General features: G+C 35.3%; 1 protein-coding gene, 1 long non-coding RNA gene and 1 pseudogene across 6 annotated transcripts in view; 2 read left to right on the top strand and 1 right to left on the bottom strand.

Moving 5' to 3' along the window:
- The window catches only part of LOC131821527 (uncharacterized), a 166,018-nt gene extending 162,895 nt beyond the window's left edge, over positions 1 to 3,123 (top strand). Inside the window, exon 3 of the long non-coding RNA XR_009349936.1 lies at positions 2,967 to 3,123. This is a non-coding gene — a long non-coding RNA (uncharacterized LOC131821527). The remainder of the gene's footprint in view (positions 1 to 2,966) is intronic.
- Positions 3,124 to 4,473: 1,350 nt separating this feature from the next.
- Positions 4,474 to 25,136, top strand: part of RADX (RPA1 related single stranded DNA binding protein, X-linked) — a 78,324-nt gene continuing 57,661 nt past the window's right edge. For 2 of the 5 annotated variants that reach the window (XM_059157858.1, XM_059157861.1), the window contains exons 1-6: positions 4,474 to 5,269; positions 13,014 to 13,156; positions 14,301 to 14,493; positions 22,899 to 23,007; positions 23,202 to 23,293; positions 23,401 to 23,535. In XM_059157858.1, the coding sequence (XP_059013841.1) occupies positions 4,627 to 5,269; positions 13,014 to 13,156; positions 14,301 to 14,493; positions 22,899 to 23,007; positions 23,202 to 23,293; positions 23,401 to 23,535 (1,315 nt within the window). In that variant the 5' untranslated portion in view covers positions 4,474 to 4,626. The remainder of the gene's footprint in view (positions 5,270 to 13,013; positions 13,157 to 14,300; positions 14,494 to 22,898; positions 23,008 to 23,201; positions 23,294 to 23,400; positions 23,536 to 25,136) is intronic. The other 3 variants (XM_059157860.1, XM_059157862.1, XM_059157859.1) reach the window with 2 other exon arrangements.
- On the bottom strand, positions 14,585 to 20,851 carry LOC131822091 (magnesium transporter NIPA2-like; annotated as a pseudogene).

The following is a 25,136-nucleotide window of genomic DNA, read 5'->3' on the forward strand; positions in this document are numbered from 1 at the left end:
ACCAACTAGTCATGCCACTTCTTTTTCTTCCTCCCCCACATCTCTACCTACACTGTCATAATCTTACGAATGAGATGAACCTGCAAGTGCACCTCCAGTGCCCGATGCCTCAGGCCTGGAAATGATATTGACTTGCTCCCGAATGCAAATAAACGAAAGAATAATGAAATGAATGAGAAGATTAAGCAAGATTATTCAAATAAAAATAACCAAAATTATAATAAAATAAGCCTTTTCAACTAGAACATCGATCTATTTGGGAGATCATTCAGGAAAGGACATTGTCTTGGTAATCAGTAGTTCAGATTCTCTGTCAATTATCACTGGGTGGTCTTGTCATGTGAATTCCCTTTTCTAGGCCTCAATTTCTTCATGTGTAGTAAAAGGGGGTAAACTATAGCAGTTTTTTAAAGTTTTTCTGGCCAGAATCTAACACCCCAACAAATCTGAAACAAAAATTTTATGAAACAATACTTACCCTTATTTTATATGATACATTCTGACATCTTCTGTTCTTTTTTTTTTCATATTTTTAATTTCTGGTTATGACCAGTTATTGACTTCATGCCCTCATTAATGCCTCACAACGAAGTTTGAAGAACACTGAACTAGCGCCTATCTAATGGCTCCTACAGTTCTAGTATTTTATGATTTTATGTTATGCCATTATCTCCTTTTTAAAATAATATTAAAAATCACTAGCATTTATCGAACTGTTAGTATGTGCTAGACACTGTTTTAAGCACTTTATCTGTATGAACTTAATTTTTCAACAACCGTGACTACTTTCATTAGTCCAGTTTTTAAGTTGAGGAAAATTAATGTGGCTGTTATCTGTACACCAAATTTAATGACTACCAAAATTGATTTTATGATTCATTTAAAGTGTTTCAAATACCTTAGACTATCACCATTTGATAAAATTAAATATTATCTATTCTGCTCTTACTATTTTATACTTTGGAGGGGGGGGGATTTAACAGATAATCCAGATCTGAGGGGAAGGAAAAAAAATCAATAACCTAAATGATACCCATTATTGGCTCTAAAAGTCATTTAATTACTCTGTTGTGTAAATAACCTGAAAACAGACACTTATAATGCCACACTGGGGAACATTTATACATAGGAATGATAACTACCCAAGTAGACACCTTAGTTCTTAGGGATAGGCACTATCAGCATATTGTCAGTAGAACAATTTGAGACTCCAGATGTGTGCCCTTAGTCACTGTACATCTTTATTGTGTGTAGTGTTGTAAAAAACAAAAAACATGGGTGCTATTTTTTCCTGATTCCACTAATTAACTACTGAGAACCACTGCAAGTATTCACCTTTTTGAATTAGCTGAAAAGATTTAAATATGATGCTACAATACTATTATGCATAAATTTCACCTAGTATATTTTTCAGGGGGTGCTGATAGAGCAGATTTGAATGATTTTTGAACCAGCTCTTCTTGAATAAATAATGGGATAGTTGATATTTAATGTCTCTTGCATTAAATCCAATAAAAATTCAAAGCTTTATTTATTCATTTAACACTTAGTATTGAGCACCTACTATATGCTACATACTTATTTTTGCACTGGTGATTCAATAGCAAATACAACAAAGTGCCAACACTCACGGATCTTAATTTTTTTGTGTTTCATGAGTTTGGATTTTTGTTTATTGTACTTGTTTATAGAAAAGCACGCTTATATATATTCTCTTTGAAGAGGCAGTGGGAATTACATGTTCCATTTATTTAAAATATTCAAGTGTTTTTTATGCATGGCAGTAAAGAAAGAACTATGAAAAACAAAACAAAACAAAAGGAATAAATGAGTTTTTGCTCTTAAAAAGCTTACAGTCTATTTAAATTAGTAGTTCCTAACCAGGAATCCTACTGTCCCTCAGGGGACATTTGTTCACGTCTGGAGATATTTTTGGTTGTCATGAGCTGGGTGGAGGCAGGATTAGTCCTACTGGTGTCTGGTTGGTAGAGGCTGGGAACACTGCTAAACATCCTCCAGTGTATAAGACATCCCCACAACAAATAATTTTGTGTCCCCAAATGTCAAGAGTGTCCAGGCTGAGAAACCCTAGTTAGAAGGACAAACTACATACATTAGAAGTTTTGTTTCTTAATTACAAGGTATTAGATGATAAATGCTAAAGGAGTGATACATACAAGGTGATACTGATGAGTGAGAGCTCATTCTAGAATGAATTGGTGATGGGAGTCTTCATGAAGGAAGTGGGGTTCAACTTCCTGCTTGAAGCAGAGGAAAGCCAACAGAGCCCTGCTACCTCTCTGACTTCATCTCCTACCACTCTCCCCTCACCTTTCCACCTCAGCCAAAGGCTTTTGCATTTCCTTGAAAATACCAAGCATTCTTTTATTTCATGGAATCTGCTTTTGCTGTTCCCTTAGATTTAAGTGTACTTTCCCAAGATATCCATATACCTACTCCATCACTTCTTGTAAGTCTCCACTCTGTTCAGCCTTTTAATAGAGAGTCCTTTCCAAATCATCATACTCCTCTATGTACAATATTAACTCCTGCTCCTTCCATTCCCTTTCCCCTTATTATGTTTTTTTTTTGTCTGTATAGCAAGATTGTACCTGGCCCAGAGCAGATACTCTAGACATATTTGCAGAATGAATGAATTTATTAAATATTAATAATGTTGGGGGTTTTCAGCCCAAGCAAATAAGAAGCTCGACTAAAGGAGCCTAACTATTGTTATTCCCAATGGCCTAGAACAGTGCCTCCCTCATAGTAGAGACTTCATAAATAGTTAATAAACAATGATGAAATAGAAAAAGAAGATTAGTATGATCCAAACAAGTCTATAACCATCCCTGAAAAGTATTCTTAGGACAATTACTACATTCACTCATTTTATTGCCCTTCACTTTACTGTATTCTATTTTTTTTGTTTTGTTTTGTTTTGTTTTGTTTTCACCAATTTGAAGGTTCAAGACTTCAGAGGGAAAAGTAACTTCAGATGTGGCAGAAATAGCAAGAGAACTAGAATTAGAAGTAGAGCCTGAGGATGTGATAGAACTGCTGCAAGCTCATGATAAAACTTTCAGGGATGCGGAGTTGCTTCCTATGGATGAGCAAAAGTGATTTCTTGAGATGGACTCTACTCCTGGTGAAGATGCTATGAAGACTGTTGAAATGACAACGAAGGATTTAGAATATTATGTAAACTTGGTTGATAATGCAGGGGCATGGTTTGATAGGACTGATTCCAATTTTGAGGGAAGTTCCATGGTGGGTAAAATGCTATCAAACAGCATCTCATGCTACCAAGAAATCATCCATGAAAGGAAGAGTTAATAAATGGGACAAACTTCATCCTTGTCTTATTTTGAGAAGTTGCCATAGCCACCCCAACCTTCAGCATCAATTAACCTGACCAGTGAGCAGCCATCAACACTGAGGCAACCAGCAAAATGATTTGCTGGAAGCCCAGATTGTGGTCAGCATTTTTAGCGATAATTCTTAAATTAAGGTATGTTCAATGTTCTTTTTAGCCATGATGCTTTTGCACACTTAATAGACTACAGTATAGTATAAATATAACCTTCTATGCATTGGAAAATCCAAAAATTCATTTGACTCACTTTATGGCCGTATTCACTTTATTGCAGTGCTCTGAAATGGAACCTGAAGTATCTCAGAAGTATGCCTGTATACTAGCACAACTGGGCACATATAACAAATGGCTTATTTTTAATTTGGACAATTCTTATCAGCTTTTCCACTTTATAGCCATACCGCATACATTTTTTGTAGTTCAGAAATGCAGTTTCTGACATTCTTTATCTTAGTTGTCTGTTAAGCTAGATATTGTATAAAACATACGTACATTTTAAAAATTCTAACCTAAAGGCAGCTCTTTACCAAGCCAGTTCTATAATTTTCTGTTTTCATTTGCACTTAATCACTTATTCACCAACCCTGCACTCAGGGAGTCACTACAGACAATTATGCTAATGCTCATAGCAATAGCAACTAACGTTTATGGAGGACTTTTTGTGCTGGGGACTTTCCTGAAGGCTGTGCATACATTATCTGGTTTCGTTCCTACTATAGGAGACCTGTGGTATGGAATTCATGTATATTAATGAACTCTAATTTACTTTCTGTAGCAGGCCCAAGGCCCAAACCCCCAAACGCCTGAGCTAGGACTACACATACCCCGCTTCCAGCCACTTTCTCTTTTCCCTTGCCTCTCAGCACTCTCCTTTCTAGAAGGACCACGAGTGCTCCTCCCCCTCCCTCATGCGACGTTTTGGGAACCATGGCGACCAACACCGTCCCTCCCCTCCTCCTCCCCTGGCAACCCGGCTGGCACCAGGTGGGAGGATCTGCTACGTAACCGCGCGTGTGACTGCCTAGTAACAGTGCCGGCGAGTTGGAAGCGCGCCGAGAGATGGGTGGGGCGAGAGAGCTGACGCCTGCACGCGGCACGTCTTTGCAGCCTCGCTTCGGGGGCGGAGCTTTGCCAGTCGGCGGGAGCAGAGTAGCTAGCGCTCGTCGCCCAAACGCGCGGCTTCTCAGTCCTCAGCTTTGGACGGGGCAGACTAGCTTTGGGGAGTGAAGAGAGTACGCAGTTACCCGACAATGTCTGGTGAGTCAGGTCAGCCTCAGGCCGGCCCCTCACATGCCGGTCTAGATTTTCCGAATCCTGAGAGAAATCGGGCTGGGGTCCCGGGAGGGGTGATCCGAAGGGCCGGTTCCCGCGGGCGCAGGTCCTGGATCCAAAAGGTCCTCGAGCAGATAACGGATTCACCTCTGCAGTGGGTCACCCCGTCGGAGGTGGTGCCTGTCGCTGTGCTGGCCGTCCAGAGGTACCTGTTAGAGGATGAGCCGCGCGACACGATACCCAAACCTCCCCTTTACTGCTATGATGTGACGATTTCAGACGGGGTGTACCAGGAGAAGTGCTACCTGGACCCCAGCCTGAACTTTCTCGTCTATAAAAATATTCTTAAAGTTGGCATAGAAATGAAAATTTCCAGAGTCTCGTGTCTTTACAACGAAAGAAGGTTAGGCCAGGGGATCCTGTGCATAGATAACGTTCACTGTGGAGAGACCCTAGAGGCTATTTCTCTAGAAACTCCATTCAGAAATAGTGCGCACGAGGAGGTACCGGAGAGGCCTTTAAGAGGCGGGAAGAGTCATTACCTGCCCCTGTGGAATAACGAAGATCCGTATGGAGATATCTGGTTAACCAACAAGCAACCTGAGGAACACAATTTTAACAGTAAGTAATGGGGAACGACGGAGGGGTTAAAAATATTAGTTTTCGGGAGCTTGCGTTAGTGGGAAAGGAAACGAGGGTGCTTTGGTATTGTTCATTTCAAGCCGCGAGTGGGAATAAACAAGTGCTCCTGGATGTCGGATTGGCGCTCGCTTAATAAATTTGCACAGACCGTTCCTTGCTTTGATTATTCAAATGACCATTTAGGAAGTGTCTGAATACATCTCAGATTTAATCTGGCATGCATACTTGTATGTGCGTTTGACTCCGGTGGAATTATCTTCATTTCAGTCCCATTCCACTTGTGGAACTAGTACTTTTCTGTCTTGGCTGGCGAGTGTATAGATTTGAATTCGGCATAAAAGTCATAAATATTTGTGGTTTTGCGTGTTTTAACCTTCATTCAAAAAAGGATGTTCTGTGATGTATTCCGTAATAACTTGCATTAATGAAACGCCATTTTTATGGCTTAGAGTGTAGCAGTTATGTAAATACTGCTTCTTTGAATGTGTGGTTTTTGTGGACAGGCTTGGAATTTTCATTTTTATGTTATTAATTGCGTATCACGGACAATACTGACCCGAGTTTAATTCTTCTGTACCAGAAGTAGGAAGTTAGCCTGAAAATGCCGGTTCGTCATCAGCAACTGCTGTAAAACATATTTTATCAGATATGGAAGGGGAATGATAATACTATAGGCATGTACGTGTATGGAATGGGAACCAAATTAAATGCAAAAAAATGAAATAAAACAAAGTACTTAAGGAAGGAAGGTGTTATTTTCTACATCTACTGTTTTTCAGGTTTTTTTTTTCCATTGCAGTCGTATTAGCTCATACGTAATCTTGCTATGACGTATATCAGCAACAGGCTTGAAAGTGAAAAGACAACTGGATCAAAAATATGAAATTAAAGTAATATCCAGTTATAAGGGAAAAAGGATGTTATAGAAACGTGTGGACAAGGATGATTTAAATAACTTAAGCTTTAAAAACAAGATAGTCATTTCAGAGATGAAATAATGGAATGATTTTTATCTCAAGCATGGAATAAGGCAGCACTGCATTACTACCCTAAGTGTTGACCATTTTTATTTTTAAGATTGAATACACAAATGAAAAATTTGGTGTCCAGAAGAATTAAGAGGGGAATAATATTTATAAAAATATATTTCATTTTTCTGACTATGGAAGTGATATCCATTATTGAATACATATTTTTATTACAAAAGGCAGTGTCTAGGTGCTAAAAAATCCAAACTATATTTAAAAGTATATTGTTGGCTAGCAAGAAAAATAGCAATACAGACTGAAAAGCAAACATTTATTGAACACCTATGGGCATGATAATATTAAAAGCACTTTATTTGTGCAAACATAAAACGTATATTAAAAATGTGTAAGACCCAGGTATAGCATAATTTTGACCACAAAAATCTAGAAGTGGGCATATATTGGTGTTCTTTCAAGTTTGCCGTATGTTTAAAATTTTGAAAAATAAAATGTTGGGGTGGAATCAAATACCCCTTTACCTCCTTTTCCTATGACTTCAACTTTGATCTCAAAACTCCAAAGGTTCAGCAGTTTGGTGCGTATCACCGGAAAAAAAAATTCTATGGCGTGGCATGATTTGCTGTTTACACTTACTCAAGCATCTTTAATGTATATCTGCTCATACACACTTCCACACTATGGGTGTACCATAATTTATATAATCATGTCCATGCGAATGGATAATTATCAATTTTAGGCTGTTACTGGTTTTTTAGTTTTAGATCTAGCACAGAACATCATTAGGATATACACATACTTGTTCATTGTGTTTAAGTATTTCTGTGAGATGGATAGATTCCTAGAAGTGAAATTGCTGAGTTAAACAGTATTTAAACTATTTCATGTAATGGATATTGACAAATCATCTGAAAAGGTTTTACTGATTTATATTCCCACTAACATATGTATGAATGCCCATTTCCCCATATTATATTAATTTAAAATTATGTCTTGACTTTTCTGAATTCTTTGCTAATGGATAGTATTTGTTATATATTGCAGATTACATTCTCACACTCCCTCTTCTCTTTGTTTATGGTGCATTTTTGTGCTTTTAAAAACTTCTCTATTAAGGCATGATATGTACAATGTGTTAAAGTCTTAAAAATACGGCTTGAAATTTAAAAAAAAAAAAAAAAAGCTTAAAGCTTGAAACCACCTCCCCACCCCACCCCAAATCAAGACACAGAACATTGTAAGCATCTCAGAAGTCTCCCTAATGCCCTCTCCTGGTCAATATCCTACTCCAAAGGTAACCAATATTGTGATCTCAAAGACAGCTTTTCAAAATGGATGTTAGATCATGCCCGTCTCCTGTCTAAATCTCTGCAGTGGCTCCCCATTGCACTTAGACAACAATCCAGACCTCCTATCAGGGTGAGCAAGGCCCTGTGGTGTGGACGAACTTGCTTTAAATGACCAGATAGTGAATCTTTTTGCCTTTTTCAGACACATAATCACAGCTATTCAACTTGGCCAGAGTATAGCAAAAGCAGCCATAGGCAATATGTAAGCTAATAGGTTTGGCTGTTTTTTAGTAGAATTTTATTTACAAAACCTGGCAGCAAGCCAGATTTAGCTCAGGGGCTATAGTTTATAGACCCCTGCCTTACTGAATCCCCTTGTTCACCTCTCTAATCCCTCACCTCCACCATTTTATTTCCAAAATATGAGCCTTATTTTTTATCTCAAACCTCCTTGTTCTGTCTTGCCTCTAGTCAGTTGCTCCTGTTTTTTCCTCTTTCTGGAAAGTTCCTTCCCATCTTCAGGTTTCAACTCAAATATATAAAACACGTTAGAAAGGGTTGTTTAAATATGTGTTCCCTCCTCATTCATTATTATTTATTGCATCACCATGGAAATGCCCTTCATAGAATTGATAACATTCTGAAATTATTAATTCTGTTTTCTTTTTCCTCCCACTGGTTTATAAGATTCATGAGGGCAAGGCTTCTGTTTTTTTCACTGCTGTGGCGCATTTCTCTTACACCCAGAACGGTGTCTGCTGAGTGCTTTCAATAAGTGTTTATTGAATAAAGAAACGCATTAAATAAATTACATTGATGGATTTTCTAATGTTGAACTACTTTTATATCTCTACTTGGTCATGGTTGTTGTATTTACATCTGTATATTTAAAGTGAATTTATTCCATAGGTTTTGTTTTTTAGGGATTTACTATATTTTAACCTCATATTGATATCAGTTCAATTAATATTAGCCTAGTAGAATGAGTTGGGAAACTTGCTTGTTTTTCTGTGCTTACAGAAAATATTTGTTCATTGAAGGTTTGGTAGAATTTATCTCTAAAACTATTAGAACCTGGGGCCTTGGGCCAGGATGGGGGTTGAGAGAATAACTCCTTTTCAGTTTCTCAGAAAAAGTAATGAAATTAATGACTCTTCTTCTTGAGTCCATTTGTGAGAGTTGATATTTTACTAGAAAATACCATTTCACCTAGATCTCCAAGTTGTATGCAGTAGTCTCTATTTTTAAATTTTAGTTTATATTTTTTAAATTTTTTAGTCTTGTTTCATTCCCTTTTACATTCTTAAATGTATTTACCCTTTGTTATGGTCAGCCTTGCCAGAGACTTGTCTGTTTTATTAGTATTTTATAAAAAGACTTGGATTTGCTAATTAAGTCTATATTGGGGAGATATTTTCTACTTAATTAACACTATCATCTTTAACTTCTTGTATTTCTTTTGTTCATACTTTTTTGTACTACCTTCTTGAGTTGAATGCTTGGTTCGCTTATTTCTTTGTTTATTTATTCCAAAAACTTTTGAAATTCTGAAATTTCCCATGGAAACTGCTTTGGCTGTGTACACTAGGTTTTGAAGTGTAGAGATTTTATTTTTACTCATTATTTACATTTTCTGATTTTAAAATTGAATTCCTCTTTAACCCTCAAAATTTTAGAAAAAGCTTACTTATTAGATATGAAGTCTCTTATAACAAGTTTTTAAAAAGATTTTATTTATTTACTTTGAGAGGGAGAGCACAAGGAGGGGTGAGAAGGGACAGCGGGAGTGGGAGAAACCGACTCCCCATAGAGCAGGGAACCCAGATGTGAAGCTTGATCCCAGGACCCAGGATCATGACCTGAGCCAAAGGCAGACTCAACCGACAGAGCCACCCGGTCGCCCCTATAACAAGTTTTTAAATTATTCTTATTTTAAAATCTATTTTATTTGCCCATTTCTCCAAGAGGAATATTGCCTTCTCTTTATGATGTGGTTTTGTTCATTTCTCTTTATATTTCTATAAGTTTTTGATTTAGATGTTACTATAATGTATAAAGTTTCATAACATAGTAATCTTGGTGAATTTTTAACCTTTTATCAGTATGAAATTTTTTTGTTCTTTTGTGTCTGGAATTCTATTTTGCCTTGATAGTACTATTTACTACTGCTGCTGTGTTGTAGTTGGCATTTTGGGCAGTGGTTCTCACATATAAATGGGCATCCATATCACTTCAGGCATTTTAAAATGCAGATTTCTGGGCCCCACCACCAGTTTTTGATTCAGTAGGTCTGTGGTAGGGCCCTAGAATTTGCATTTCTAGGAAGTTCACTGGTAGTTAATGATCCTGTTGGTGCAAATGCCACATTTTTGAGAACTGACCTAGTGTATGTATCTTTGTCCATTCCTTTTTCCTATTTTGTTTTACATTTGCCTTTTAAAAGAAATACATAGCTAAGATTTTGGGTTTTTAACCCAAACCAATTCTTTTTCTTTCAAGAGATGAATTTAATCCAATTAAAGTCATTAATGATGTTTTTATACCCTTCTTGCAGAACTACTTTGTTTGCTATACGCCATGCATTATTATTTTTTTTTTACTTTTGCAAGATTTAAACTCCTTTATCTTACAGTGCTTTAGAAGCTATACATTAATTTGTGTTTTTCTAGAGGTTACCCTTAATGTTTTAACTAAGTTATTTAAACTTTGATTTTTTTGTCAATATCCAGAATTATTCACAATTTATTATAACTTCCTCTTGAATGATACAGGGTGTTTAGAACTTCACCTGGACATGATGCAATTTGGCATATTGCTGTATTTGGTTTGAGAGTATTTGCTTGAGGATATTTGCCATGATAAATGATTTGGATTTATGGATTTTTTCCTGTGTACTACATTTGTAATAATTTTTCAGGACTTATCTATGTTTGTAAAATGAATAGTTAGAACATGGTGCCATTTTATTTTTATTCTTTTGCAGTGGTTTTTACTGTATGCTTCAAGGACCTCTAGAGATATCCTGAAGACCTTTTCAAAGGATTCACATCAGAACTATTTTCATAATAATATTACTAAGACTTCATTTACTTTTTAGCACTCTAATTCTTTGAAAGTATACAGTGGAGTCTTCCAGAGGCTACAAGATATGTGACATTGAAACAGACTGAATGCCAAAGAAATGAGTATCCATTGTCTTCTATTAAGCTAGACACTAAAAAGATTTACAAAAATGTAAATCAGTGCCACTCTTCTTACTAGATTCCTTGTTTAGAGAATACAGTCTCATATATATCTCATGTATGTTTTAGAGAATACAGCCTCATTATGTATTTTATATATATATATATATATAGATGTATATGTATATATATGTATTTATATATAAAAATACATAATAGGCTTATTGCTTTTTAAGGGAGTTAATGAATAATATTTTATTTCTTAGTTTTACTTTATAATATTGCAAGTGTTATTACCCACATAAATAAAAGCTTTTTGAGGTCTTCAGTAATTTTTAAGAATGTGAAAGTCTCCTGAGACCAGAAAGTTTTAGAATCACTGTTCCATCGTTTGCTATCTAACATTTAATATTGAATATCTAGTTTATTTATTTTCATTCTTATAAAAATGCACACATTTCTATGAATTTATACAGATTCTTCATTGTCTGTGTATAGCCTGAAATTTCTTTTTTGGATTTGAGAGATATGTATATTCTATGAAGTTTGTGAGTTAAAAACCCAAACTGGGAAAACATTAACCAGGCAGTTGTCTGATCACAGCTGACTCTGTGGACCCAATTATAGTGAAAGCAGTGGCTCTTAGAACTCTGGTTTTACAAAAGCATATAACTCTTGAATTTATTCTAGTTAGTGCAAGTAGACATGCCTTCATTGACCAAGAGTGTTCCACATACATTTCAGGTAATTCAGAGTTGATCCATAATTTTACCTAATTAAAAAGCAAATATTAGGACCTATGACTGCGCTATTAATGTTTTGGAAGACTATAAAAGGAAAATTATACAAGATGTCTGAAGACTAAAAACAGTATTTTTTTTAATGATACAGGTGTAACTACAACATTCCACTTAAATTCTTATTAAAAAGAAATTACAACTATGGTTTTCATGCCAAAATGTTAAGTAGATAATATGTTAGGTAAATTAAAATGGAAGTGGGAGATACCTTGTGAAATAAAATATTGGAATAAATACAAATTAAGGTTTTAACAGTTGAGAGTGGGCTATGAAAGAGTAAAATGTAGATAAAATTGCCAGTCAAACCTCTCTTAAGCCAAGGAAGAATAAAATAAAAACTACAAGTTAATATTTTAAAGATGGTGAATAGCTTTTAAGCAGTTTTTGTATTTGCCAGCAGGCATAGAGATTAAAATTTCAAAGTAAATTATATGACATATGAGAAGATAATGAGTGCTAAGTAGAAAAATAAGATGGGATGAGGCATAAGTAAAGGGATCAATTTTCAATAGGATAGTAAGGAATAACATCACTGAGAAAGTGACCTTTGAGCAAAACTTGAAGGAGAGGAGGAAGGAAGTCACTCTGGCATCTAAAAAGATATTCCAGACAGAGGGAAGAGCAAGTGCAAAAGTCCTGGTCTGGCATTTTTGGGAAATACAGAACTTACACGCATAAAACTACGGTGAGGGCAATACAGAAATACATCATAAAACAATTCTATAAATTAAATATGTACGTGCTTGGTAGTGGGAAAATATTCCATGGCATTGAGTTTTTCCCACAAAATTTCTTAAGGGAGATGAGTTTATTGACGTGTAATTAGCATACACTGTTATATTGGTTTCAGGTGTACAATGTAATGATTTAACTATACTATACATTTCTCAGTGCTCATCAGAATATGTGTTCTTTTAATCCCCTTTATCTGTTTCACCCATTCCCCCACCCAGGGAGAGATGAGTTTAGATCCAAGTCTTTCAGGTAGTAATTACCCAGTTTGACAAGACAGAGGACATTCGAGATGGAATAGTATATTAGTTAATATAGATATTTACCTTCGTGCTGGGCACATAGTATGACATATTTATATATTAGCTATTTTTTTAAGAGAGAAAGAGGGAAAATGCATGTGTGTGAGAGAGTTGGGAGGGGTGGTAGGTAGGAGAGAAAAAGTGTTAAGCAGGTTAAGCAGGATCTCCACGCCCAGCGACTCTGAGATCATGACTTGAGCCAAGAGTTGGCTGCTTAACTGACTGAGCTACCCAGGCACCCCTATATATTAGCTATTAAGGATAGCATGTATTATTAATTTTTTATTTAGAAAGTATGTAGACCCGTTTAGCTGGTGAGAAGGAGTTGCTGTGGGGATGATCTGGCTACCATTTTTAACCATTAAAACAATTTTTAAATAAACATGACATGTTAAGTAGGACTTTTTTCTATTCTATTTTCTTTAATTCTAGATACCAAAATAATTTCCCTGTCTCACCTTGAAATGACCTGGGCTAACAGAAGGAATTTTCCTGCATTGCTTGTGAGAATCTTGCATAAATCCAAACTGCGATACTATGGAAAACCTGATAAAAAGATGATTGAGCCATACCAGGTATAAGTAATGACAAGATATTACATGTTAATTTAATGGTTATAGATTATAGCTTACAGAACTGACTCCATATTAGGATAACTTATGTACAAAAATATTTTATAAGTTTAATAATGTTTAAAACATATATAAATGTATATTTCAAGGTATTTTTCTATGTAATTTCTTATGCAAAAAGAAATCTTTCTGTATTGGTACCTTGTAGTTCCCTAATTCAGTTGGTCTCCTTCACAGTTTTTTCTTTATCTTCAACCTTTTCTTCTCTACTGTGCTTTCTACACCAGCATAGAGACATACTCTAGTCTTTCATGAGGAATAAAAATCCAAAAATCTCCTTGGGCCTCAGGATTCCTGTATTCCCTCTCTTCTCTTCTGGCAAACTCTTTAGAGAAGTAGTCTCTGTTAGATGTTTTTACTTTCTTTCCTCGCGTTTACTTTTCAACACAATTGGTCTGACTTTTTTCTTCAGCTGGTCACTCACTGGAGACCTTCTAATTGTGAAATCTAGCTGATACTTTTCTGTTACCTTGACTCTCTGTGCCATATAATGCCAGTGAGAACTACCTTCCTGATTTCTGTCCCGTTTGTTTTTTTATTTAACATTTTACCATATTTTCACATGTTAACAAAAATTATTTTAGATGTTTTATTAAGCTTTCATTAAAACAGTTATAGATACTTTGAGGGAATTTGGGAAATGCAGAAAGCTCTATAAATAAAGCTGATAAGTAATACCACCCCAAATTCTAACAGAGCCAGTATTAATATTAACGTGTTTTATTTCCTTTTTGTATGTATATATCATGTCTACATATCTACGGCATATATATGCACATATATATTTCATATGTATGTCATATGTATCACATATCTGTGTATAGGTATACATACCATATATTACATGACTGTCATATATTAAATTATCTTACAAAATGGAAATCATTGTACATACAATTTTGTATCACTTAACATTTCCTTAAGTATTTTCTATCACTAGAAATCATTTATAGCTTTTCATGGTTACAGATTATATCATAATTTATTCAGTCATCACCCTATATTTTTGCTTTCTTGTTCTTAAAATTAGAATGCTCTGTAGATAAAAGTAACAGATATGCATGTGCTTTTTCACTCTTTTTTCTAGACCTTTCTGGAAGTTGCTGACAGTTCAGGCACTGTGTCAGTGATTATGTGGAATGCCCTGTGTCCTGAATGGTATAAAAGTTTGCGGGTTGGTTTAGTTCTTCTTCTTCAGGATTATTCCGTCAAAAAGAGTTATCCATTCAGGATGCAGCCTCTGCCTGTGGATCCACAGATCAAACTAATTTCTACAATGGGTTAAGTATTGAATCAATTGCTTTATGGCTATTTTGTTTGTATAAATTTTCAAAGTACCATATCAGTCAAAGGCTCTTAAAAATTGCTGAATCAGTTAGAACCTGGTAAACCTTTAAATTCCTTTATCTATAAAAATTTTAAACAATCACTTAATAAATTATTTATTATTGCATTTATTAAGAAAAAATAATGTGAGATGTTTATTGTTGATTACTGAATGAACTCCACTTAGGATGTACTTACTTTTCATTTTTGTCTTATAATACTAAATTAATGACTTAAATATGCTTTTCTGTTACTATAAGGTGCTATCCAAAAAGGTTTTGACAGCATTTTATTTTGGAATAATTTAAAACTTACATAAAAGTTGAAAGAACAATACAAAGAACTCCATATACCCTTTACACAGATTCAACAATTGTTAACATTTACCTTTATCATTCCTCACCTCTCTCTATATATATATTTGTCCTCTGAAACCTTTGAGAGTAAGTGGCAGCCATCACACAATCTTCTTTACCTTAGAACATTTCAGTAATATTTCGATGTGTATTTCCTAAGAACAAGAACATTCTATACTATAGTCACAGTACAGTTATCAAAATCAGGAAATTTAAAAATGAAAAATTGCTGTTATCTAGCCCACAGTCAATATTCAAATGCAATTGAATTGCTGCAATTTTGAAAAGGCTCTTCGTAATTAGTGTTGAAATCAAAGTTTGACATCTTGGCGTCATCCTAAATATTTTGAAGCATTAAAATTAAGTGGTTGTTTTCAGATGTGGATATGGATTTTTTGCCTTTCTCTTTTTCAAAATTGTAGATTATATCACTCAGCAAGTTTAAGTATTGTTTTTGGTTCACGATAGTTTTATACTGGACCTGTATTTCTATGTATTTCTAAATTCCCTACTAACACATTTAAGTTTAATTACTTGGGGAATGTACAGATAATATAGCCTTTTTTTCACTGTTTCCTTAAATATGTGTTTATTTAGGAAAATCTCATATGATTCTTTATTAAAATCTTAAGGATTTGATAGACATCAATCATGTCTTCCTGGATGAACAAGTCATTACCTAGTAGTTTGATACAATTAGTCCATTATCTCTTTGCTTTTTATGATAGAAAGGTAAGAAATTAAACTAATATTGACGTTGGGACTTACTTGAGAATATATAGGAAAAAACTGGTGAAAAGAAGCTAATTCGCAACATGTATTATTATGTCTATCAATTTGTAAATCCTTTCCACAACCAAGCATATCTAGGTGAAAAAAAAATGCTTTAGTAAAAATTGAGACGTTTATCAGTAACAGATAAGGTAAGTAAATTTGTTGATGTCATGTAATAAGTCACTGGCATAGTGAAAAATGAAACCTAGTTTTTCTGCCCCCTAACCTAGTGTTCTTTTGATGAGATACACTATTTTCCTGGTGTAACGAGAATTAATTTAAATCACAATTTTTACATGGCTGTGGAGAAATCTAGAAATGTGTCTGGTACTAATGGCTGTTTCTATACCTTAAAAACATATGGGAAGTAGAACAATAGGCAACATGTGATCAATAGATAAACAGCTACTAAAACTGAACACTGAAATTGAATCAAGCAGAATGCTACCTCTGCTGTAAAGAAATACAGGGCCAGATTTTCATAGTGGAAACTCTCTTTAAGATATGAGAGGCTATTTATACTTTCAGGTAAATAATTGCAAATACATAAATTATTTTTTTAAATGAGGGGCTTGGATTAGCGTATATAAAAAATGTTTCTTTTAGCTTTAAAACAGTTTTACTTTTTATCAGTGTCAGCATCAGTTTACTTTATCCCATACTTTTTTAATAAGGAATAGGATTTTTTCCCCTCTTTATCAGGGGTCAGCAAGCTATTTCTATAAAGGCAATAAATATAGTTTCTGTCATAAGTACACAGCTCTGCCTCTTTATAGAGTGAAAGCAGACAGAGATAATATGTAAGGAATGGTCATGGTTGTGTTACAGTGAAACTTTATTTGCAAAATCAAGCAACCATATGCAGGCTGTCGTTAGCTAAGCCTACACATATATGCAGATCTCAACCCAGGCTGGACATTAGTATCGCTTGGGAAGCCTGAAAGAACGGTAAGCATGCCAGGTTCAGAGATTCTGATTTAATCCCTCTGAGGAGGGAACCAAGATGTTGGTGTGCTTTTAAAAATCGTCAGGTAATTCTAATGCACAGCTAAAGTTGAGAACTACTGATTTGTGATCTTTAAAAAGCTCAAATGGGTTAATGATCTGTTGAGGAGAAATGAAGACAGTTTTGTAAACCATGCTAGACACAGAAGATACAAAGATAAGTAATACAGAGTACTATCCCCAAAAATTAGTCTATCAGGGTAATAAATTACACTGCATGATAATCAACCAAAATTTAAATAAAAACATGGAAAAAGTAGTCTAATGGTACAGATAAGTAAGATGAACAGATTACAATAAATCAAGGTTTAATGACAGTAAACAGTAAGAAGATGTGATAAACAAAAAGGGAACAGAAATGAACAGAAATGTAGTTGAGAAAAGAATGAATGGTCAGGAGAGTGGGAGAATGAATTGGGTAGAAAAAAGTGTGAGTGGGAATTACAAATAATAAAAGGGTATGTTATGAATAGGATAAATGAGAAAGTATATATTGGGGGCTAGGGTTGGTCAGTAAGGGAATAAGGGTTTGTGGTACTATCACTGCCTTCCAGGTATTGATGTTGAAAGACAGACTATTGGGGTAATTTATCTTGATTTATTTTTTCATATTTACATATGTAGTTCCAAGTTATAGACACTAAGATGTAATTTTTTAAAAGACCAAATAAATGGAACCCTATATAGGTGAAAATTCTCTTGTAAAACATAAGACATATTTGCTAGTAATACATGGTTTTATTATTGCTATTTTGCATATAACTCTATCCTACCTTTTATCCAATAGTATTCAGCTAGCATCCCAAATAAACATTTTAAAATCTTGAGATTTTTTTTGGACTGTATTATATAATACCTATTGAGATAATAGAATCAAGTGTTTGGGGTTTTGGTAGGAAAGGACTATTTATTTCATTCAAAATCCTAGCATTTTGGAGCTGGAAGGGAACTTAAATATAATCAGGTAACTGTGACTGTGTAAGTGCTTTGTAAAATGCACACTATTTTGTAGGTACAACGTAATATGTAACACAAAACTTCTTCACTTGTATGTGAAAAGACTGAAACACTTAAAGGTAAAGTGAATTTTAGAATCATGTGACTGCTAATAGGCAAGATGAGAAATCGAGTATCATCATCCTGGTTTTTGGTTTTTCTCTCTCTCTCTTTTTTTTTTTTTTTTTTTTTTTGAGACAGAGAGAGAGCATGCTCGCATGTGGTGGGGGGGGGGCGTGCAGAGGAAGAGGAAGAGAGAAAATTCTTCCAAGCAGGCTCCACCCTCAGCACAGAGCCTGATGCATGGCTTGATCCCAGGACTCTGAGTTTCTGACCCAAGCCATAATCAAGAGCTAGATGCCCAACTGACTGAACCACCCAGGCGCCCCCTCTTCATCCTGTTTTAATCTTTGTTTGCTAAACAGCAAATTCTTAGGAAATACTACCTACTGCATAAAAGGGGATAGAAAGCCCTCTAAATAAATGAAGAAATAACCCCTATTCCCAGGTAGGAAGTCAGTCTCAGTTTCATAAGTTTATCAAGTACCCCAAAATTGATCTGCAAATTCAGTGTTATTCTGTAAGATTTTTTTTCTGGAACTGACAAATTGATTCTAAAATTTATATGGAGGCACATAATTATTGAGAATAGCCAAGATAGTTCTGAAGAAAATAAGGGGCTACAGAGGGAGTGAAGACTTCTCTCATAAATGTTATGAGTTATTATAAAAAATTTATGACCATGTAATATAGATATAGGTATAGACAAACTGACCAGCAAATCATAATAAGATTGAGAAATAGTCTTAAATGCACAAAAATTTGATATGATAGATGTGCTATGCAGATCATCAAGGAAGTAAATAGTATTGGAAAAAATAATTACATACTTGAGAAAAAATGACAAATATCCTTACCTTACCCCATATAAAATGTCAATTCCAGATACAGCAAATGTAAAAGACAAAACTTTTATAAGTACTTATATAGAAGTATGCATTTGACCTTGGAATAAGGAAGGATTTTCTTGGAGAAGACACAGGAAATATCATTTGTAAATGAATGATTAATAAGCCCAACTACATTGAAATTTTTTTGGTTTCAATTTGTCTTTTTATTATAACATGAGCTAAATTTAAGAAATTAGTCTTTTGACTTTATTTCCCAGAGTTGTTAACTCATGAAAATATGCTGAAAAATACAAGAGCTGATATAAGATGGTAATCAAAGTTCCAGATATCAAGGGATTAGAGAAAGTGAAGAATTAAATCAGTCAGGTGCCTGAAAGACACAGGTGGCACTGGTTTAGCAAGGTGCCATCAAGGAATAGGAAGACCATCTCAAATGTGTGGTGATAAGTTACAGCATTAGAAACATCTCCATCAGGCAACTTCCTACCCTTTTGTGTTTGGTAAATTGACTTTTTCTTCTAACTTAGAATTCTCTTAAACTAACATTTCAAGATTAAAATAATTCCATCAAACAGGAGTCATTTTTATAGGTAAGGTAAATCACAGGATAATGTATTAGGAAAATTTTGTTCCTTTATAAATCAGGAAACCTTCAAGTGATCAGAGATTGATGGAGTGGGGATGACAAATGTACATTTCAGGTTTTCATCACCAATGAAAAAGTAAAGCATTTTTATAGACTTAGAACTCAGTGCATTTAAATTTTGGTGAAGGAAAATTTTAAATACGTCTACAGTTATACAGTGTTACTAGAAATGGACCATGTACTGAGGTCATTTTAGTGAGCTACCATCATGTAAATATAAGAAAAGTAATTTTTTGGTCCAAATCAGTGAAACTTTAAAAAGCATTGTCTCCAGAGAACATATTTTTGAGAACAGTGCTTTTTCAGACACATTCTGATACTCAAATTCACTTTATAACACAATTGTAGATTAACCTTTTAATTACATTTTTTTTAAGATTTTATTTATTTGTCAGAAAGAAAGAGAACACAAGTAGGGGGATCAGCAGGCAGAGAGAGAAGCTGGCTCCCTGCTAGGCAAGGAGCCTGACTCAGGACTCCATCCCAGGACCCAAAATTGACCCTGAACCAAAGGCGGATGCTTAACTGAGCCACCGAGGAGTCCCTAATTACATTTTTCTTTAAAAATTGTGAGATTTCTATTTCCTCGGGAGATATTTTTACCATTGTATTGTTCAGTTCCACAGGTTAGGCTTTCTTCATTATTATTAAGAACGCCATACATTTTAGAGAGATTTGCCTTCATTGCTTTCTCATCTTTTTAAAAAGACACAGGGAGACTTGCTAGACTAAAACTGACGTCTTTAAAGGATTGCAGCAAGAATATTCCCACAATGATTGTAAAGAAACCACTAAAGTAACAACAACATCATAAACAGGCTTGACTTGCCACTCCATAAAATGAATAGCTGAACAAGTTAAAAACTGATGTTATAAAGAATAGGTAATATATTGGAGTCACAATGTTAGTGTTGAATATATCCAGGGCCCTGCTCAGGCAATTAATCTGTCTGCTCACACAGACTGTAAGGCTCAGCGGTAGAATTCAGGCCAGGGGATGTCACAGCACAGACTTTCTAGCATACTGCTCTTTGATAGCAATGCCCAGGCCCTTAACACTGAAGACTAAAAACACTCCAGTTACAGAGCAGATTGTTATGTACACGAGAATGTTTGTCCATGGCGAGGTCCCACCATGAAGATTAATATCAATGACACAATGACCACAAGTGTTGCAAACACCACAAAACCTAGATCTCCCAGCTTGTGAGACATTCCGTTTAAAGTTTCGATCCCCCCTTCTTTTGGAGCATGAATGACCATAACTGTAGATCCTAGAATACTTAGCAAACATTCAATTTTCCCATGAGATTAAGTCTTTCATTTACAAAGTATGAGGAAGGCATAATATGCACTAGGATGCTGAGAGCCCCCGAGTCCCTAAGGTGGCTGGTGCGAAGGCTTATGCAGCAAGGTTGGCCACCTCACCTGCTCCCATTGATAACAATCCAGCTCACCACAACCATTCTTTAAGATATGCGTGGCCACCTTGACCTGCTCTCATGGAGCCCTTCCAGGCAAGTGGCAGAAGACTTTGTTTTTCCCCCAAAGTAAAGTTCCTGCCAGTGAAAATGCTGGAACTCATAGCCAATCCCAAACCAATGTAAAAGTCATTATTTTCCATGCCCCTGGATCATTTCATTTGTTACTAAAGAAGTTCTTGTGAGTCACATTGATCACAAAACAGAGAAACCACTGGTGCTGGAGGCAGGATTATGCAATCTTTAAATACATTAATTTAATATGGTCTCTCTTATGAAAAAAAGCCTGGAAGCCCTTAGAGATGACTTATTCATTCTCAGTTCCTTGTAAATAATACTCTTTATTCTCATTTAAAGTTTTTAAACCTTGGCAGAGTAGCTCCAGTTCCAATTGGAGGCCGGCCATACGGCTTTGCCATGAGGCTTCCCCTCCACTATCTGGCCCTAGTCCTGGCTGCCTCTGCTTACTCGCCCACACAGGCCTCAGGGGCCATGCTTCTTGAGGAGCTGGAAGTGGGGGGAAGGACAGTGCCTTCCTTTCAGTACAGGAGGAGATGAGAGCATCCGGGCCTGCTGAGGGTGCCTCCTTCTCCATAAGGGAGCGGCAAGGGGAAACTGCCCCTCCCCATCACCTGCCACCCCCACCACACTTACCTTGAAATTAACTCTTTTCATCAAAAGACACCATGAAAAGAATAAAAAGCAATGTACACATAGGTGAATATATTTGCAATAATATAATCAACAAAGTATTAGTATCCAATATATAAAAAGAAGTCCTTCAACTAAAGAAAAAATCAGGGGTGCCTGGATGGCTCAGTGGTTAACCTGGTAAGCAGTTAAGCGTCTGCCTGAGCCTAGGGTTGGAGTCCAGTGGCTGTCTCCCTGCTCAGCAGGAAGTCTGGTATTCCTCCTGCCCCTCCTCCTGTTTGTGTTCTCCCTCTCTAAAATAAAATAAATACAATCTTTTCAAAAATTAAATTTAAAAATTCAGTAGAAAAGTGGGCAAATGACACAGCAGGTATTTCACAAAAGTGAGTGCATGAAGGACTTGTAGGTGGTGCAGTTGGTTAAGTGTCCAGCTCTTGATTTTGGCTCAGGTCCTGATCTCAGGGTCATGAGATCAAGTCCTGCTTCCAGCTCCATGCTCAGTGCAGAGTAAAATTACTCTCTCTCCTTCTCTCTTTGCCCCCTTCCCCGCTGCCTGTCTCTCTCTCTCTCTCTCTCTCTCTCTCAAATAAATAAAAATAAATCTTTAAAAATAAAAAAATTAAAAAGAGGATGCATGGATGAATCATAAATAGATGAAATGTCATTCAACATAATTAGTGATAAAAGAAGTGCAAATGAAGACCACAACAAACTGTCATTTTGTGTCACTAAATTGACAAAAAATAAATTTGGTAGTAGCAAAATTTGGAGAAGATGCTGATCAATGGGAATTCCTACACATTGCTGGTAAAACTGTAAGTAGGTTAATTACTTGAAAATAGTTTGGAATTAGCCTATAGAGTGGAACTTTTGCACATGCTACAATCCAGGGTTTCCCTTCTGGGTATAATACCCCAGAAAAGTTTTGCCTGGGTACACAGGGAGACATGTACTAAAAATTGATAGTGACCCTGTTTGTAATAGCAAAAGCAGGAAATAATCCAGATGTCCATCAACACAATAATAGGTTAAAAAAAATTGTAATATATCAGCACTCTGGAATATTATTCAGCAGTGGGAGTAAGAAAAAAAAACACTACATGCGGCTACATGGGTGAATTTTAAGACTGTAATGTTGAGTGAAAAGGGTAGACCTAGAACACTGAATATGCTGTGAGGTCATTCATATAAAATTTAAAAACTAAACCAAACAAATATAAATGATTTTTTTTTATAATTTTTTTATTTTTTATAAACATATATTTTTATCCCCAGGGGTACAGGTCTGTTTTAAACCTTTTTTTAATTAAAAAAATGATAAAACACAAAATCTAAGAAATTGCTAACCTTTGGTTGAGAGATAAGTAGATATGATAATATAGGAACGAGTAAAAGGAAGCTATTGATAATGGTCTAGTTCTTAAAATTAGTGGTAGGCCCAAAAAAGTTCAGGCTAATATTTTGCTGTGTAATTTATATGCATGTGTATTCTTTTATCTATATTAAATGTCATATTAAAGTAACATATTTGTTTTTCAGAAATCTGCCTGAACCTTCGAGATCCTCCAACTAACATAATTATCATTCCTGAAAAGCAGGTGAAACCTGAATGGAGATTGCCAAAATTAAATCACCGGTTTATCACAAGGTAGAATATTCATGTAAAATACCTTAAATATTAATTTTTAACATTAGCCACTGAAACAGTGTATTATTACTGCTCAAAAATCTACCCCAAATTATGCTGTATCAATTATATAGATCTATGTTTTCACAATCATAATTTCAGAATGCTTTTTAACTGTTTAAAAATACAGTATTTAACCATTTTGCTTTTTTTAGGTCAGAACTGGATGATATGCCAAAAAATCATATCTGTGATGTTATTGGCATTTTAGTTTTTGTAGGAAGGGTCCAGCGGTCAAAAAAGAAAGGTAAGCTTTTAAAATTGAAAGTTGTAAAAAGTATTTCAGTGAATAGTTTTGTGCTTATACATGAATAATTATTTACCTTTATTTATTCTAATATCCTATCCATATAGAAAACCGTGAAGATTTTTGGTCATATCGCTGGATTCACATCGCTGATGGGACTTCAGAACAGCCATTTATAGTGGAGCTGTTTTCTACATCTCAGCCAGAAATCTTTGAAAATATTTACCCAAGTAGTCAATCCAGTATTTGCATCTTATTTTTATTTTTGGAAGGGGGGGCATGAACTTAAAGTGTTAGAGTGTATATTGACTTATGGAGTGGCATGATAAAGAGTTAGCAAATTCAAGCAATGTGATAGCACGTTTAAATCTTTTTTGTATTGATATTATATTTGGTATTACTGATATTAACCACCTTCTGATTTTCTATTCAGAATTAATTTGGGATCGAAACCAATTTTTCAGAAAATAGATGCTCTTATCAATTCTCATCATTAGCATTTCAGGTGTAAAAGCTTAACATTCTGTGAAGCTAAAACATAGGCATTCATTTCCCTTTGTATCCATTTCAAAATTGACTAAGTAGACCCCAAAAAAGACAATGAAGACTTCACTAATATAGAATTAATTGGTAGGGGATTGACAGACTATGTAATTAAATAATGACAGTGGTAAGTATGATTTCATTTGAGTATTAAGTTAATAGTACATTGGCAATGTTATACCAGCTGGTCAATATTTTAGTTACTTTGGTGTTGACCTTTCTCCTTTGCATTTATTTAGATACAGAGGTATTTTTCCCACTAATTTTATTCATTTGAAAACATTTTAGGTAAGCTTCAGATCCCTAATAAGAAAAAAAGTATATTTAATACTTTCTAACAACTTCAGTGGGTTTTTTTAAAAGATTTTACTTATTTATTTGACAGATCACAAGAAGGCAGAGAGGCGGGGGAGGGGGAAGCAGGCTTCCCTCTGAGCAGAGAGCCTGATGTAGGGCTCAATCCCAGGACCCTGGGGCCATGACCTGAGCCGAAGGCAGAGGCTTAACCCTCTGAGCCACCCAGGCACCCCTCAGTGGGTTTTTTTCTTGTATCACCTTGTAGCATAAAGCTATTATATCTATAGTGTGTTATTTTACTATTTTTCAAATGATTACATTAATAAAATACTGATAGTTTAATTTTTGCCAACATTGGGAAAACTTCCAATCTTGACCATATGTAATTTTTAAAATCAACAACAAGGTAAAAATTGTAGAGCATCAGGATACCTAGAGACCATATAGAGAGCTGTTCTGCGACCCCTTTATTGGTTATGCAAAACAGCAGCATACCACACCATTCAGATATTACCTTATTAGATTCTACCATCTGCTTGTGAGATTAAAATTTTAAAATATATCTGGATGAAACTAAACCTCACCTCAACTATTGAAGGAGAGGGCAGAAAGAGTTTTAGCCAAAACCGAGGCATGGGATTCCAAGCTGAGGGGGCTATGATTTCTCATGTAACTTCTCTCAGGGCATAAATGATTGATAGTAATGACTTCTGGTGACAATTCCATTACCTCATTTTAGGTGGGTTTTATCGCCAGGACCCTCTCTCTTTGTAACCACTTGAAACAACAAGCTAACACGTTTTAGATCATGATTTCTTCACAGTAATGTTACCAAGTATACATGTTCTATTTTTTCGGATAACGTGAAATACATCTTACTGAGAAAGCCTCATACGGACCTTGGTGAGATTTACTCTAGTACAGTAGTTGACAACAGTCACGAGTTATGTTTGTTATTTTGATCAAGGTGAAAAAAAAATATCAAATGAATGGTGAGTATTAA

Source organism: Mustela lutreola, chromosome X (assembly GCF_030435805.1).
Source record: "Mustela lutreola isolate mMusLut2 chromosome X, mMusLut2.pri, whole genome shotgun sequence".
NCBI lineage: Eukaryota > Metazoa > Chordata > Mammalia > Carnivora > Mustelidae > Mustela > Mustela lutreola.